The sequence below is a fragment of the Taudactylus pleione genome, unplaced genomic scaffold (assembly GCF_031769625.1).
Source record: "Taudactylus pleione unplaced genomic scaffold, aTauple2 ptg000016l, whole genome shotgun sequence".
NCBI classification, from domain to species: Eukaryota; Metazoa; Chordata; class Amphibia; order Anura; family Myobatrachidae; genus Taudactylus; species Taudactylus pleione.
In genome coordinates, this window is record NW_028284418.1 from 42,811,810 (window position 1) to 42,826,578 (window position 14,769).

Consider the following 14,769-nt stretch of genomic DNA (forward strand, 5'->3'; position numbering starts at 1 on the left):
AGATGCAAGCAGTATCCTCCTCTTCTCTTGTTTTTATTTTCTATCTTATTATGTGGCAAGTAAATTGCATAGATATGGCAGGTGCCTACAAGAAACGAGGCAAATGGGTGCTGAATGACTTATGCAGGCAGCAAAGTCTAGCCTGGGCAGACCATTCTAAAGAGACACTAATCCGTGAAATATTGGAATATGACATGAAGCATCATGAGCAAGGCGAACCAGTATGAGAGGAAATTTAATCTACAGGGGCTGCTGCACTAGCCGGACGTGGACTTTTTCTACTTAAAATAATAGTGCAAATTTGGATTCTGATTTGGAAATTTACAGTATTTTGAGTGTTATCAAGCATGTGGTGCCACAAAATTGGACCTAATTTGTCAGTTCAAGATGAATGCCAGGGCCAAGCGCTAGGCATCAGAGGAGAGAGAGTTGGCAGTTAAACTTCATCTGGAATATTTCCCTACTATGCCTAAGGACGGGGACTTGGATCTATTCCTGGAGGGACTTGAAAAAAACTTGCCACCAGCTGAATGGGCAAGATATCTGGCACCTGGATTAAAAGGCAAGACAATAAAAGTTTTTGCAGCACTTTCTTAGGAGAGTGATAGTGACTATGAGTCTATATAGCTGGTCTTAATAATGAATGTAACCTAACCCCAGAGATCTATCACCAAAGATTTAGGACTTTACACTGTGGAGTTAATGACAGCTATACTCATGTTGTGGATAATTTGCAGGTCACACTGCAGTAGTGGCTAAAAGGGCTGGCTGTAAATATCTTTGAAGGTCTGAAGGACTCAATGACCAAAGACCGATTCCTACATGTTTCCCCTGTTGAAGTGAGGCAGGTTGTTCTGAATCATGTGCCAGTGAGGTGACTTCCCAGATTGTACAAGATACATATGCTGCCAATCACACACCAGTGGCCAAAAAGCCTGGTGCTGACAGCTGGAGTTAAGGAATGTTTTTACCACTACCAGTAATCCACCTGGAGGACCCACTCCTGTGGCCTCTAAAAAGACCTGCAACCTCCCCTTCAATGTGTTTTGTGTGCCAAAAGGTGGGGCACAAATGCTACAATTGTTCAGACAAAAGGGAGCTTGCCTCTGTATCCAAACCTGTTGTCCCATCTGCCAATGTGTTATGTGTGACAGACACCAACAAGTCACTGTGGGAAATAGTGTCACTATAGGAGAGACATTGGTGCTGAACTGACATTGGTGCAGTCAGATCTCAAAAACAACTCCCATGGCCCAAGTTTTCTTGGACTTAGGTGGCTGGAAGTGGGATGAGGGAGGTGGGAGTATCGGAATATAATCCCATGAATGTTCTATTGGGAATAACCTTGGACCATTTGTTCAGACTATTATAAACCACCAAATATATCAATTGGAAGTTTGAAAAGCCACCAGTAAAATTAGTTGGTTTTAATAGGCGAGACAGATCAAACTGCATGCTATTTCTGCTACTGTATCTGGCCTATCATGAGGAGGTGTAATACATATATTAATATATGAGAATGATCATTCTATATTGATTAAGGAGGCAAAAGTCAAAAATAATGTTCATATGAGGGAAATAATATTTTTATATGTATTATTTTTATTACTATATATGGGGAGCAAAATGAATGTATAATTTTATTAAGAGAGCAATATTACTTATTATTTATATTAAGGGGGCAACAATTCATTTATTGTTAACTGGGGACAATGATAATTTATTTATTTTATGAGGTGAGGACCATCTATAGAGTAATAAAATAATAACTGCTACCTTTGTAATACATTGGTTTGGGGAAAATTCTCTAATCTTCTCTAATCTGATCTGTGGCAGATTATTAATATTACTAGCACCCAGGATATTTATTTATGCAAGTTTGTCCCTTAGCTAAGGCATCTAGCAAGAGACTGTAAGCTAGAATATATTACTGTGAAGCATATTGTTTGAAAATGTCTTAGAAAAATAACAGAGGGCTGAATTAAGCATGATGGCACATAAACCACTAGGCTGGGACAGGTTATGTGTAAAATGTCATTACCTAGGATTGTGGCATGGTGTCATATAGTTTTAGCTTTAGTTGTGTGGTAGGTGGAGATTGGGTGTGTCTAATGGTTTAAGTGGGTGTTTGTCATGCAATTTCCTTCTTTGTTCCTGAATTTCCCTCCCTCCCATTTTTTGGGTATGCTTTTTTTTGTCAGTTTTTGTGTCACTGGGGGGAACGAATGGCAGCACAGTTTCCATCTTGCTGCACTGGTGAGGTGCGCTTCCTTCTATACACAGGGAAAACTGATTTTACTCTACTGGGGCCAGTGGCCTACTTGTCTGTCTTTCTGTCTGTATGTGTATTTGGTATGGGAAACGGAGACTACTCACTTCTCTGCCATTGTGGTTAGGGCAATTGCCCCATGCAGATGCTTAAAGTATATTTTATATAATGTTTAGGTTTATGGTTATACACTATGACTTTGGAGCAGAAGCTGTCATCAGCCTCTAGAGCATTTACTTTCCACATTACTGTAACTTGCTATTTTTGTGATAAAGCTACCTTTATTATGATGGGACTAGGCAGTGGGTGAAGCTACTGTATGCAATATACAGTGGATTAAGAAAACAGTAAACTAAAAAATTCTGAAAACATTTTATTTAAAATTCTCTGTTGTTACTGTACCTCTAGTTCTTGACACTTTATCAAACGATAAATATCCTGTGCTACAATAAGCATTAGAAAGTACCACTGAGACTGTGAGCACAACACCGAGAGCCAAAATGAACTTCTGCAAGGAAGAATAGATAAGAAAACTGTCAACGTTACAATACTGTGGCTTTAAAAAAAAAAAAGCTAAATATCTTATACTTATGTCTAACATTTGAAATGTCAAAAATAGTTTATTGTAGGCAGTGCAAATAAACGTAAGCAAGTTAAAGTAGTCTGCATAATGTTCTAGGTAATTAACAAATGCTGTTGCAACTCATACAGGCTGTGGATTTCTGTTCCTACACTGGAATGTGTGAGAGGGATGTGGCCATATGTCACAAGGGGCACAACCACTTTTCACAAGGAAGTAGTGCAAGTCATGGGAGAATATCCTTGTGCTACGCCCCATCTAATCTTGCCAGCCGAACTCTGGGAGATGGAACTGCTCGGCCAGGTCTCCAGATGGTCAAACTGGCCCGTTAGGCTATCGGCCCTTCTGGAATTTGCCAGAATTTCCAGATGGCCAGTCTGGCCTTGTGTTACACTATGGTAGCTATACATTAACTATTCACTCATTATGGAGCCTTGAAATAATAATTTTAGTGTCAGTACAGAAAAGAGATGAAAATAGTTGTGGTGAAATATAGTGGAAAATACATTTTGCAAAAGAAAAGGATGTTTTGCAGATTTGTGAAGTTCTGCTGATACCATTTCTAGTTCTGTTTTTTTTGCTTTGCCATTCTGCACTATGGGCCTGATTCAGCGATGGACGGAATCGCACAGCTGCAAACAAGCGGCCGTACAATTCTGTCCATCTAAAATGCTAATGCAGAAGGAGGTGTCAGACACCTCCTTGCTGCATCTGCGTGATCCCAGCGTTGTGACCAAGATTACAACCTGGGGTCACCATCAGAAAAATCGGTTGCAATTGTTGTCCCTTTGGCCAGGCTGCTGTAGCTTAAGCTTACCGCAGCCTGACGGGGTCCTGACAGCTTGCAAGGCCAGGAAGCCTACGTCCATAAATGTAGACCCTGGCCTTGTCACTTCCAGAAAGCGGGGGCAACGGAAAGCGATTTGCGAGCAAACTCGCAGACGGAGGGCCCCATATGCGCAGTACACATCCTGTGCATGCGTAGTCCTCCCACCATTGGAGATGTGTGCTACCCATCTGGTTAGCGTGCATCTCTGGATTAGGTCCTATATTTGTACATTCAGAATTTTGCATAAATTATAGTATATAAATACAGCTGAATGACAATATTGTCAACTCTGTGGTGCGATTGTGCTGTAAGGGAAAGAGTCCAGGTGTGCAAGAACAAAGTTGTAGAAGAAATTCCATAAAGAGCACCTCTGATCAGTTTAACTAATATTTGTTTTTCTCAAGTTCAGTAATACAGGATGTGCTTATACCTATATAGCTTTAAGTCCAGTCCAGCTGAACAAAAAGAAATAATGAATGAGTCAATGTATGATTGTTGGGTCAATGTACTGAATCAAGCAGTGATAACTTACTTCCCATTAATCTAAAGGTGCGTACACACGGGACGATGCTCCCTGAACGAACATTGTCCCGTGTGTCCCTGGCAGTTTGTGCTCAGTGTCGTTAATGACACTGAGCACAAAACACTGAATGAAATCAAGAACATTTTCGTGCAGTGCCGGGCTCCCTCCCTCATCCCCAAACATGTCCAATATCGTCAGGTTGGACAGGAAGTTCGGTCGATGAACGAAAAGTACAACTACAATCGGGAGTGCGCATTTGTAGTTTTCGTTCATCGTTATTCCTCAGAATCTGAACGATTTTGTGAACGATTTGTCGTTAACGACAAATCGTTCAAAAAATCGTCCCATGTGTACGCACCATAAGGGTTAGGTATATTATTAGACAGACAAAATTCAGACATTCAGAATATAGACACCATAATGTCAACAGGTACAATATTTTGACAAACAAAATTTCAACATGGACCATATGTTGACAGGGACAAAATATAGATATGGACAATTAAAATATAGACTGGTTGAATGTTGACAGGGTCAAAATATTGACAGTTTAAATGTAGACATTTTAAATATAGACAAATTATATGGTCGACACAAAAATGTCAACAGGTTAAAAATGTTGACAATCCAAATTTTGACAGTCCTAATAAAATAACATAGCCGGCTGTTAAAAGCATGTGGCTTTTAAATGCCGTCCTGCGGTTCAGACAATGCTAAAAGGTGATGTCTCAGATGCCAGTGAGAGCCACCAGGCTAGGAGCAGCAAAATACTGTAGTTAAATTACAACAAAAATGTGTGAGGTCCCCCCCAAATCCATAAACAGCCCTGAACTTTCAGCCTGGGCTAGTATTGGAAAAAATAGTCTCTGGTTAATTCTAGTTTCTAACTACCAGTTCCAAGCTGAATCAGCTGGGGAGATAATATTATAGCAGGGAGACACACAGCGTGGGATCCCCCTGCCATACTGTTAAACAGCCCCAAACTGGTCAACCCAGGGCTGTAATCTGTGAAAAGTGAGGACCCCTTAGATAACATGTGGGATCACCCTGAAATACTGTTAAACAGCCCCAAACTGGTCAACCCAGGTCTGGAATCTGTGAAAAGTGAGGACCCTTTAGATAACACCCTCTTCATTCCATGTAAGCATCCAGGGATCTCGGAAAAATAACAAACTGACAGACATGCGATGGGATGGGGTAATTTGAGAACACTCCATAGAACTGAATGGGGAAGCACTGATTGGCTGAGATCGCTGTTCCCACACTCTCGGCCAATCAGTGCTTCCTCAGTTTTTTCTATGGAGTGACTGCAAATAATCTGGTCATACTGGGGCACTGACCTACACAATGCAAGTCTGTGTTGGTTTGTTATTTTTCCAAGATGCTGTAGATGCTACATGGAATAAACAGGACTTGCTTTGTGGATTTTGTGAGTATTAAAGTGGTGAACGATTGCTTTGTGGTGGAGTGTGTTTTATTTTATTTTATTAATGTGTGTCTCTTGTCTTTATTTTAATATTTTTTTAACAGGTGGACTACTGGTGCCATCATGCCGGAGCAGCCTTACCAAGACTTGTAAGCTTGTAAACCATCTGTAATTAACACTTTACCATTAACCATGCACCCATTGCCACTAAGGGTTCAGGGAAGGTTCAAGTTGTCCCTCAGAAAGGTGACCCTGATTTTTTGGGGGTCCTGAGTTTCCTGAGTGATTCCAGCACAGGGTTTACCACTTTGGGACTGGTTAATGTTATGGCAGGGGAACCCCACAATGTGTGTCTCCCTGCTATAGCGTTACTCCCCCAGCTGGTTCAACGTGTTGCTGATTATTGGAAATAGGGAGAACCCCCACGCCATTTTTAATCCTGATTATCCAATACCAGCCCGGGTTGACAGGTCCGAGGCTGGTTATAAATTTTTGAGGGAGGGACCACACACATTTTTTTACATTTAACTATTTCACTCTCCTAGCCTGGCGGCTTTCATAGGCATCTACAGTAAGATGCCAACTTTTAGCAGCCGCCGAATTTTAGCACAGGCTGTGTTATTTTTTTATGACTGTCGACATTTTGAGTGTCAAAATCTTGAAATTATTGACATATTGGTTGTCACCCTTATGACTATCAATATTTTAACTGCGTCTACATCTTGACTGTCTACATTTTGACCCTGTTAACAATTTGACTGTTGACATTTCTTTAATTATTTTGACTGTGTCTTCATTTTAACTGTTGACCTTATGGCCCAGTCGACCTTTTGGTTGTTAATTTTTTACCATGTCGACATTTTGACAGTCTACATTTTGAGGTTGACATTTTGATTGTCTGAGATTTGACTGTGTAAATTTTGATGACCTGTAAATATATTATTATTCATTAGGAGGGGTGTATCATGGGTACTGCACAGTATCCTGTCATTTTTACATTAAAATAATAATATTTTTAATACTGTGCACCTAATTCCCATGGTAATGTAGATTTCTAGTTAATAGCAAAAAGTCACAGCCACGTGTTTTACTGGTGTTAAAAAGTCACGCAACCTCATTCTCAAATAATTGAATTTGGCCTTTAGTGAGGTCTAATGAGTTCATCTAGAGGCAGTGTAATGTGATTCTGTATATAAATGCATATTTATTCACAATCACAAGATACCCTAACACCCAGCATTTTTCAGTTGTGTCTGTGTACCACTTCCCCCATATCATGATTCATGAGTACTATGAGTACTGTTTTTTTCCAGTTGGGTACGGAATGCTGGTGCTCGGGATCCTAATGGTTAAAATCCCAATGCTGGCATCCCTACAAGGTTAGGATGCCAACACCTGTCGTAGGTATCCTAGGCAGAAAAAATGAGTGGTCCAAAGGAATGGAAAAAAAATATAGACCTGGCCCTAGGAGAGTGATATCTAAATGAATATTAAATATGCACAGAGGTACATATACACGTGAATAAAACAAGCAGCAGCCAACCTGAAAAGAGGATTGCCAATCCTCAATAAACACAACAAGAAAAAAGAAACACAGATAGCGCTGCTATATATTCAAATAAATGTATTAAATATGAAAGGGGTATACACATGAACATACTCACGGGAGTGTGGTACAATGCATATAAAATAACAATCTAAAATACACCAGACATACAAAACAATGACACATAGAACAAAAAATGCACAATGCTAATAAGTAATATCAGTAGCATAGAATCCTAATATTGCAATCTCTAGGAAGAATAGTGTATCCAATAAATAGCAGCTGATACATGTAAACAGAGTGCAACAAAGTAAATAGAGCTCTAGTTGTAACTGGAGAAAAAAAAGTCAATAATGGAAATTGGATAAGTTCCTCATAACCAGCAGATGGTATAAATGGTATAATGAGTATAGACTCTCAAAAACGTGTCAGTCTCTAAGTGTTGATGAATAATCCAAAGTGGTAAACTGTGTGCTGCCACAGTGAGGTATAGTTACCGCCAGGAAGCTCAATGCTTGGTCTTATGGAGAGGGTGTCCTGCAGCGTGATGCTCACAGGGACCAGTGTAGCAGACGTCTGCCTTCTACCCCCGTCGTGGCTTCCGTGGGGGGCATTCACCTCCAGGTGATTCAGCTGCTCCAAAGTGCACGGGCACACAGACGGAAAATAGGCATAAGCAATCGAATGCCACTGCAGGGCAGGGGGCGCTCTTTGGGCCTGACAATTTCTGTTTATTATCATTCTCACATGTAGCTTCCTCTTATTTTATCTCCAGCAGCCGCTGGCCTCCCCTATCTCTTCCCTGGCTCTTCCCCATGAGGCCATGGCCCTTTTTTTGGGTGCGTTTCTTATGTCCCTATTTGAAAAATAATGGGGGTGGGGGGGCGTTAATGCTCTTTCTGGCACAGGGCACCAAAAAGTCTAGTTACAGCTCTGTGAACTACTCGCCAGCATCCCATGTGCCGGATTTATGATCGCATCCCGTTTATTTCAACTATCTCACACTAGTGTGTGGGGTTACTCCCATACCATTGGATAAGAAAGGTTATCACTAGGTAGGCATCATAGTAAACACATTAATACATCATACCTATGGAGATTGGCTGCATTAATTTTTTTTTATATATATATATATATTTTTTTTTAAATAGAGAATTATGTTCATATTTGTTTTTGCCTGTATGTTTTATTTATTTATTTATGTATTATTAATATGTTTTATGTTTCCTGACTGCTGTGTATTCTAGCACTTTCAAAACCAGCTGTAACATGATAATAGCACCGTTCAGCTCACTGCAAAGACTTTAATGAGATACTACTGATGTATTGCCATGAGAACAGCATAACAAAACAATATAATTATTAATACTTGTATTTATTTATTTATTTATTTATTTTTTAGTGACATTTGCAATTTATTTTATTGTAATATATTTTACAAAGTATATGAAACGTCATGCTTCAAAAATTACTTATTTTATAACTGTTTTTAAATGGAAGCTACATATTTGCGTAGATACATATATAACAGCTACAGTTTTAGGAAATGAAAAAATAGTACAGGTTGAGACTTCCATATCTGAATATTCCGAAATACAGATTTTTTTTAGCATGACTGAGATAGTGAATCCTTTGCTTACTGATGGTTCAATGTACACAAACTTTGTTTAAGGCACAAAATTATTAAAAATAAAGTATAAAATCACATTCAGGCTGTGTGTATAAGGTGTATATGACACAAATTAATGTCATGTATGTACACAAACTTTGTTTGAGCCACAAAATTATTGAAAATATTGTATACATTACCTGCAGTATGTGTGTATAAGGTGTATATAAACTGAAATGCATTCTGTGTTTAGATTTGGGTCCCATTCCCAAGATATCTCATTATGGTATGCAAATGTTCCAAAATACGGAAGCATTCGATATCCAAAATAACCCTGGTCCTAAGCATTGTGGATATGGGAGACTCAATCTGTACTATTATATGTGGATTGTAATGCCACAATGTTTTATTGCATCACAAAAAATCACATTACAATCCCGTTAAGATAGACCAGGAAAGGAAAAAACAAACATGCTCCTTCTCATTTGCTAACTTACATTACTTAGATTGTAGTACAGGTGGAGAATACTTTTATTTATGTATACATCTGACCAGTTACCCCACGTCAGCAAAAGATTATTATCATATTTTTAATATTCAAATTGTTATGTCTGATTGAAATGCACCAAAGTCATCATCAACTGTATTATATTCAGCGTCTTACTATAATATCCACTAGTAAATCAATGTAATGATCAATTAATGCACACACTTTATACTTTAAATGCGCAGTAATGTACAAAATTACGACACCAGAAGACCGGCAGCAGTGAAGATCCCTACAGCTAAAAAGGTAAGTATAACGAACCCTACTCTCCCCCCTAACCCTCCTTTAGAGGTGCTTAATCCTAACCTCCCCTCCTAGTGCCTAACCCTCCCGTCCCCGCAGCATAAACCTAAGTCTTCCAGGGGGGGGGCGGCTGTCCGCGGCCGGTGCCTGGCTTACCTTCGTTCGGTATGCCTTTGTTCAGTATGCCGTGCATCGGGCGCCGGGCTGCCGGTGTAGGGATAATGATAGGTGTTGGGATTAGACCCCTGTCGGGAAGCCGGCAGTCGGCATTTCAACTGTCGGCTTCCTGACTGCATCCCACAAAATGTATATATAGTTAGTAGTACCAGTGAAAATGTTCAATTCAGACTCCATTGTACCTGATTTAGTAGAAATAATAAAAACCAATACCTATAACTGTTTAACTGTTGTATTGATTTTAGCACTCAAAAGAAGCATAAGCTGTTTTTTTGTATTCTTTAAATGACACAGGGGCCTATTCATCATTACATAATTATCATTAGGATAATTATGTTTTGAATTTGCTGCGAGTTCAAAGACTCGTTCGGAGCCATTCATCATTCCTCCCTAACAAAAGTATCACTTCCGAAAAGCTCCTCTTTTTCCGGAGTCAGCTTTTTGGCAAAGTGATACGTTTCCTCATGCAGCTGAGGTATCCATAAGGATTTTCTCAGTGCTGCATGTCTCTCCCCCTCCCTCACTACTATTCCCCTGCTGTGTCTCACTTCACCCCCCTGCAGCGTCCGGTGTCTAATCCAGCCCCCCTCCCAACCCCCACATCCTCCGATGTCCGTTCAAGCCACCCCTCCCCCCGCGGTTGTCCAATGCCCCCCACGGGTGTCCGATGACCCCCCCAGCGGGTGTCCGATGCCCCCCCACCAGTGGGTGTCCGGTGCCCCCCCACCAGTAGGTGTCTGATCTGTCCCCCCTAGCTCCCACTCACCTGTTTCTTCCGTCTTTGGGCTTCTTCAGTCGGTGAGTGTGGCCACATGTCTGCAGAGCCCTAAAGCTCTTAGCTCCAGGGCTCTGCAGTACAGACACAGCAGGGAGGGATCTGTATAGATCCCTGTGCTATGGCTGGCATGTAAATCTTCACTGACTGCCATGTGAACAGCAGCCTGTGAAGGTCATCATTCAGTAACACCATCAAGTTCCAAAAAAAAGCCCAGGATTATGTACATGCACCCATCCCAGCTAAGACCCCATACAGACAGGCGACCCGACCCGGCACTAATGCCAGGTCGATGATGCCATCAGCATCACGTGTGGATCTGGCGTTTGGAGATGATCTTATCTCCAAGACCCTGCTCTTCCTATGCAGAGAAGGAATGTTTATGAAATACCGCCGGCGGTTCGATTCCCGTCAGCGGCAGCCCGACATGAGCAGAGTTCGGAGCAGCAGAAGCCCGACAGCGCTGGAAATTCCGATCGTGGATAGGTGAGTTTCTACTAACCTAACCCCCCTAACCCTAACCCTCCTTAGGGGTGCCTAACCCTAATCCCCCCTCTAAGTGCCTAACCCTAACCACCACCTTCCCCGCTGCCTAAACCTAAGTCCCCCGGGGGGGTGCCTAACCCTATGTCCCCCCCGGGGGTGCCTAACCCTAACCCTCCCTCCCCCTAGCCTAACCCTAACCCTCCCGGGGGGGTGCCTAACCCTAAGTCCCCCCCGGGAGCCCTTATAATAACCCTCCCCCCCCGCGGCTGTCCGCTCGCGGTGCCCGGCATCACTACGATCGGGATGTCGGGCGCCGGTCTCCCAGCATCGGGGAAATGCGGGCGTCTACATCTAGACGCCCGGCATTTCACCCTTGCTGGGATATGACAGTCAGGATGCCGGCTGCCGGTATTTAGGCAGTCGGCTTCCCGATTGCATACCGCAGAGAATGGGACCTGGGTTACTCATTCCCACTGCTTCACTTCTCGTGACCAGGGTTGAAATGCCGGGTCACTCGACCTGGCTTATTTCAACCCTGCCCTTTCACAATACACAGTTAACCAGGTTGCTGCAAACTCACGTGCAATAACCCGGGTTATTGCTGCTAGTGGAAAAGGGGTATTACTTTAACAACCAAAGTCTCTGACATTCTAGTTAATAGTAGCAATGCACATATTGACTTAAAAATTAAATGTTTCAGTTTATTAAATGCTTGCTAGCATAACAAGTTCCCCACTTCAGCAGAATAATATACACATACTATGGGAGAGAGCCAACTAAAAATAAATTAAAAATATTGAATTACAGACCACTGGCAGGACCTGTTTGGACTTATCATTTTGCTAGAATAAATGTGTACCATGATTAATATTTATTAAAACACCTAAGATATTGGACTCACCATTTTTGTAGTGCAGGTGTAAATCTCTCTTGCAGGTGTAAATCTCTCTGCACTTACAAGGCACCATTTATACTGTGTAAGTGTTGGTGATTAATTGCTTGTCATACTGTATGTTTGCCAATAGGATTAAGAAACATTGAAATGTTTCATTCCCTTGAGCAATGTGCTAGAGCAGGGTATATGTTACAAATGGGTGTGTACACTCAGGTGATAATTTATGGGAACTTTAGTTAGAGGTTGTGGTTCATAATGATATTGGGACAGAATTGCATATTAGTAAATAAGAAAAGTTTCAAAACCTCAAACAGGTGTGTCTCTTGTTCCACTGTACTCAAATTGGCTCAGATTTAATCCTGTTAGTCTCACTTTACTGACAAGAGACAAGAGCAATGTTTTTTCTTCACATTGGTCTTTATCTGTAATTAGGTAATAATACTAAATATTGATTGAAACATGTCAACTTTATTCTCTTAATCCATGTTGTCGAGGATGTTTATTAAGGGGTCTATTTACTAAGCTTTGGATGGAGATAAAGTGAACAGATACAAAGTACCAGTCAGTGGCGTCACAAGGGGCGTGCAAGCCACACCCGAGTGTCACCCGCCGAGGGGTGACACCAAAGTGCCGACACCTCCTCAGTGACAGGAGCCGGGTGCTACACTGTAGTATTACATGCAGCACTCAGCTCCTGACACATTGAGGGTGCCGACACTGCACACAGAGTGGTCCCCAGGGGCAGCCCGCACCTCCGGGACCCTCCTGAAATTATTCAAACAGGGGTTCGGGCCATGAGGCCATGCCCCCTTCCAGCAAGGCCACGCCCCTTTTTTTACTGCCACGTGACTTCCCCATGTACACTACAGCCCTCCCCGCACCGAGTGTCACTGCGGGGAGGGACGCCACTGGTACCAGCCAACCAGCTCCTAACTGTCATTTTTCAAACACAGCCTGTGACATGGCAGTTAGGAGCTGATTGACTGGTACTTTTATATTTGTTCACATGTGGGTCTATTTACTAAGTCTTGGATGGAGATAAAGTAAATAGAGATACGGTACTAGCCAATCAACTGCCATGTCACAGACAATATTTGAAAAATTACAGTTGGTTGGTACTTTATCTCCGTTAACTTTATCTCCAGCCAAGGCTTAGTAAATAGACCCCTTTATCTCCATCCAAGGCTTAGTAACGAGCCCTCTAGGTTATTTGTATAGCACACACACATTATGCAGTGCTTTACAAAGAAAATTTCAGCCAATGACATCAGTCTCTGCTCCAGTGAGCTTACAACCTATTTATTTATTTGTTGATATATGTGTACTTTTTTGTGCTATACACAGTTTGTAAATAGTAGACACCAGCTGAAAGTATTGTTGTAGTCACATTAGCTGAATAGACTTCAGCTGGGTTTATTGCAGTGAACCAGATTTGTTCAGCCGTACTCAGTCATATATACAAGAAGCAGAAATGGAGCAGAGCCATTGTAGGATATAGCAGGTCCTCCATGGAGCTGAGTACTACATGTCTGTGTAGCTGTGACGTGTGGTGAGGTAAATGGCTGGGGAGGCACTGGCTAGTATCAGAGCTAGATTTACACATACATAAATGAACCCGAGAGTTCCTGCAGGCATTGTACAAAGGTGCAACAGTATATAGTGCTGGAAATTTGGTGAGTTTTGATCAGGGATGTGCGGAAAAGGTAGGCAGGGGAGGCAGTGACTCACCTGTCATACACTTTTTACTCCAGAGTTTTGACTATAAAAATGATTACAATAATACAAAGAAGATATCTTTAATTTTTCTTTAATTTCTTCTTATAATTTTTATAGTTTAAGTACTGAAGTATGACAGGAAATACTCTGCCTCACCTGTCTCACCTGACCGCACATCACTGCTTTAGTACTGTGGCGCTCAAACACAGTGACCCAAGATGGCTCTGCACATGTGCAGATGATCTAACAATGGCCATCTTGGTAAAGGATAGATGGTTTAGGTAAGGAGCATCATGGAAGTAGCGCAGTAGCTTACTCCATATACCAAAACTCTCCATCACTGCAAGCTCTCTCCATGTTACATAAACATATATATGGCTTCCTTTGCAGCAACCTGAAATAAATGAGGGTCAAACATGTAATAACATTTTCAAGTTTGTGTTTCTGTAGAAAGAAGACTAACAACTGTGACGTGACCATTTTAGGGAGCATATCAGCAAAATTCTTCTCACTTGCTATATAGATCCATTCTAGACAAGCTCACAAATAAAGTGGTGTCAGGGCAGGTTACAACACTTGCATAGATTAAATGCACAATAGCTTTGTAATAAGGAACCTTTTCAATGCTTTCTGTTTTCTCTTCACTCATTGGTGACATGCCTCTAGTTAGTTTGACGGCTTTGTCCATAGGAGTGCTTATTGGTTTAGTATGTGATAAACTATACTTTGCAAGTATATTTTCAATGTAGGCTTGCTGATCTATGGATATCCCTTTTTGTAAATCCTGGGTGATTCTCAGGCCTAGCAATCCTTCATTTTGAAATGCTGTCCTAACAGCTGCTTAACATCTGCAATGTTCTGTTCTTGGCCGGCTAGTAACACATCATCCACATACACAAAAATAACAAAGAGTTTCTCTTCTATGTATATGTGGTAGAGGCAATGATCAGTCTCTGAATGCACAAAATCCATTTCTTGTAGTAGAGCATCTAGTTTGATGTACCAACAATGGCTGCTCTGATTTACACCATACAAAGCTTTCTTTAAGAAACCAACTTTCCCTCTTGGAAAATGTCCTCACAGTAATGCTCTGGAACAGTTCCGTTACCCATTCTGAGTAAGCTGAAGCTTACTCAGAAGGACAATGA

At 41.4% G+C, this 14,769-nt stretch overlaps 1 protein-coding gene across 1 annotated transcript in view; it reads right to left on the bottom strand.

The window, feature by feature from the left end:
- The window catches only part of LOC148541980 (beta-microseminoprotein-like), a 36,430-nt gene extending 24,494 nt beyond the window's left edge, over positions 1 to 11,936 (bottom strand). Inside the window, exons 1-2 of the mRNA XM_088473776.1 lie at positions 11,912 to 11,936; positions 2,672 to 2,777 (exon numbers count right to left, since the gene is read on the bottom strand). Of these exons, the coding sequence (XP_088329902.1) occupies positions 2,672 to 2,777; positions 11,912 to 11,914 (109 nt within the window). The 5' untranslated portion in view covers positions 11,915 to 11,936. The remainder of the gene's footprint in view (positions 1 to 2,671; positions 2,778 to 11,911) is intronic.
- Between the last annotated feature and the right edge of the window lie 2,833 nt (positions 11,937 to 14,769).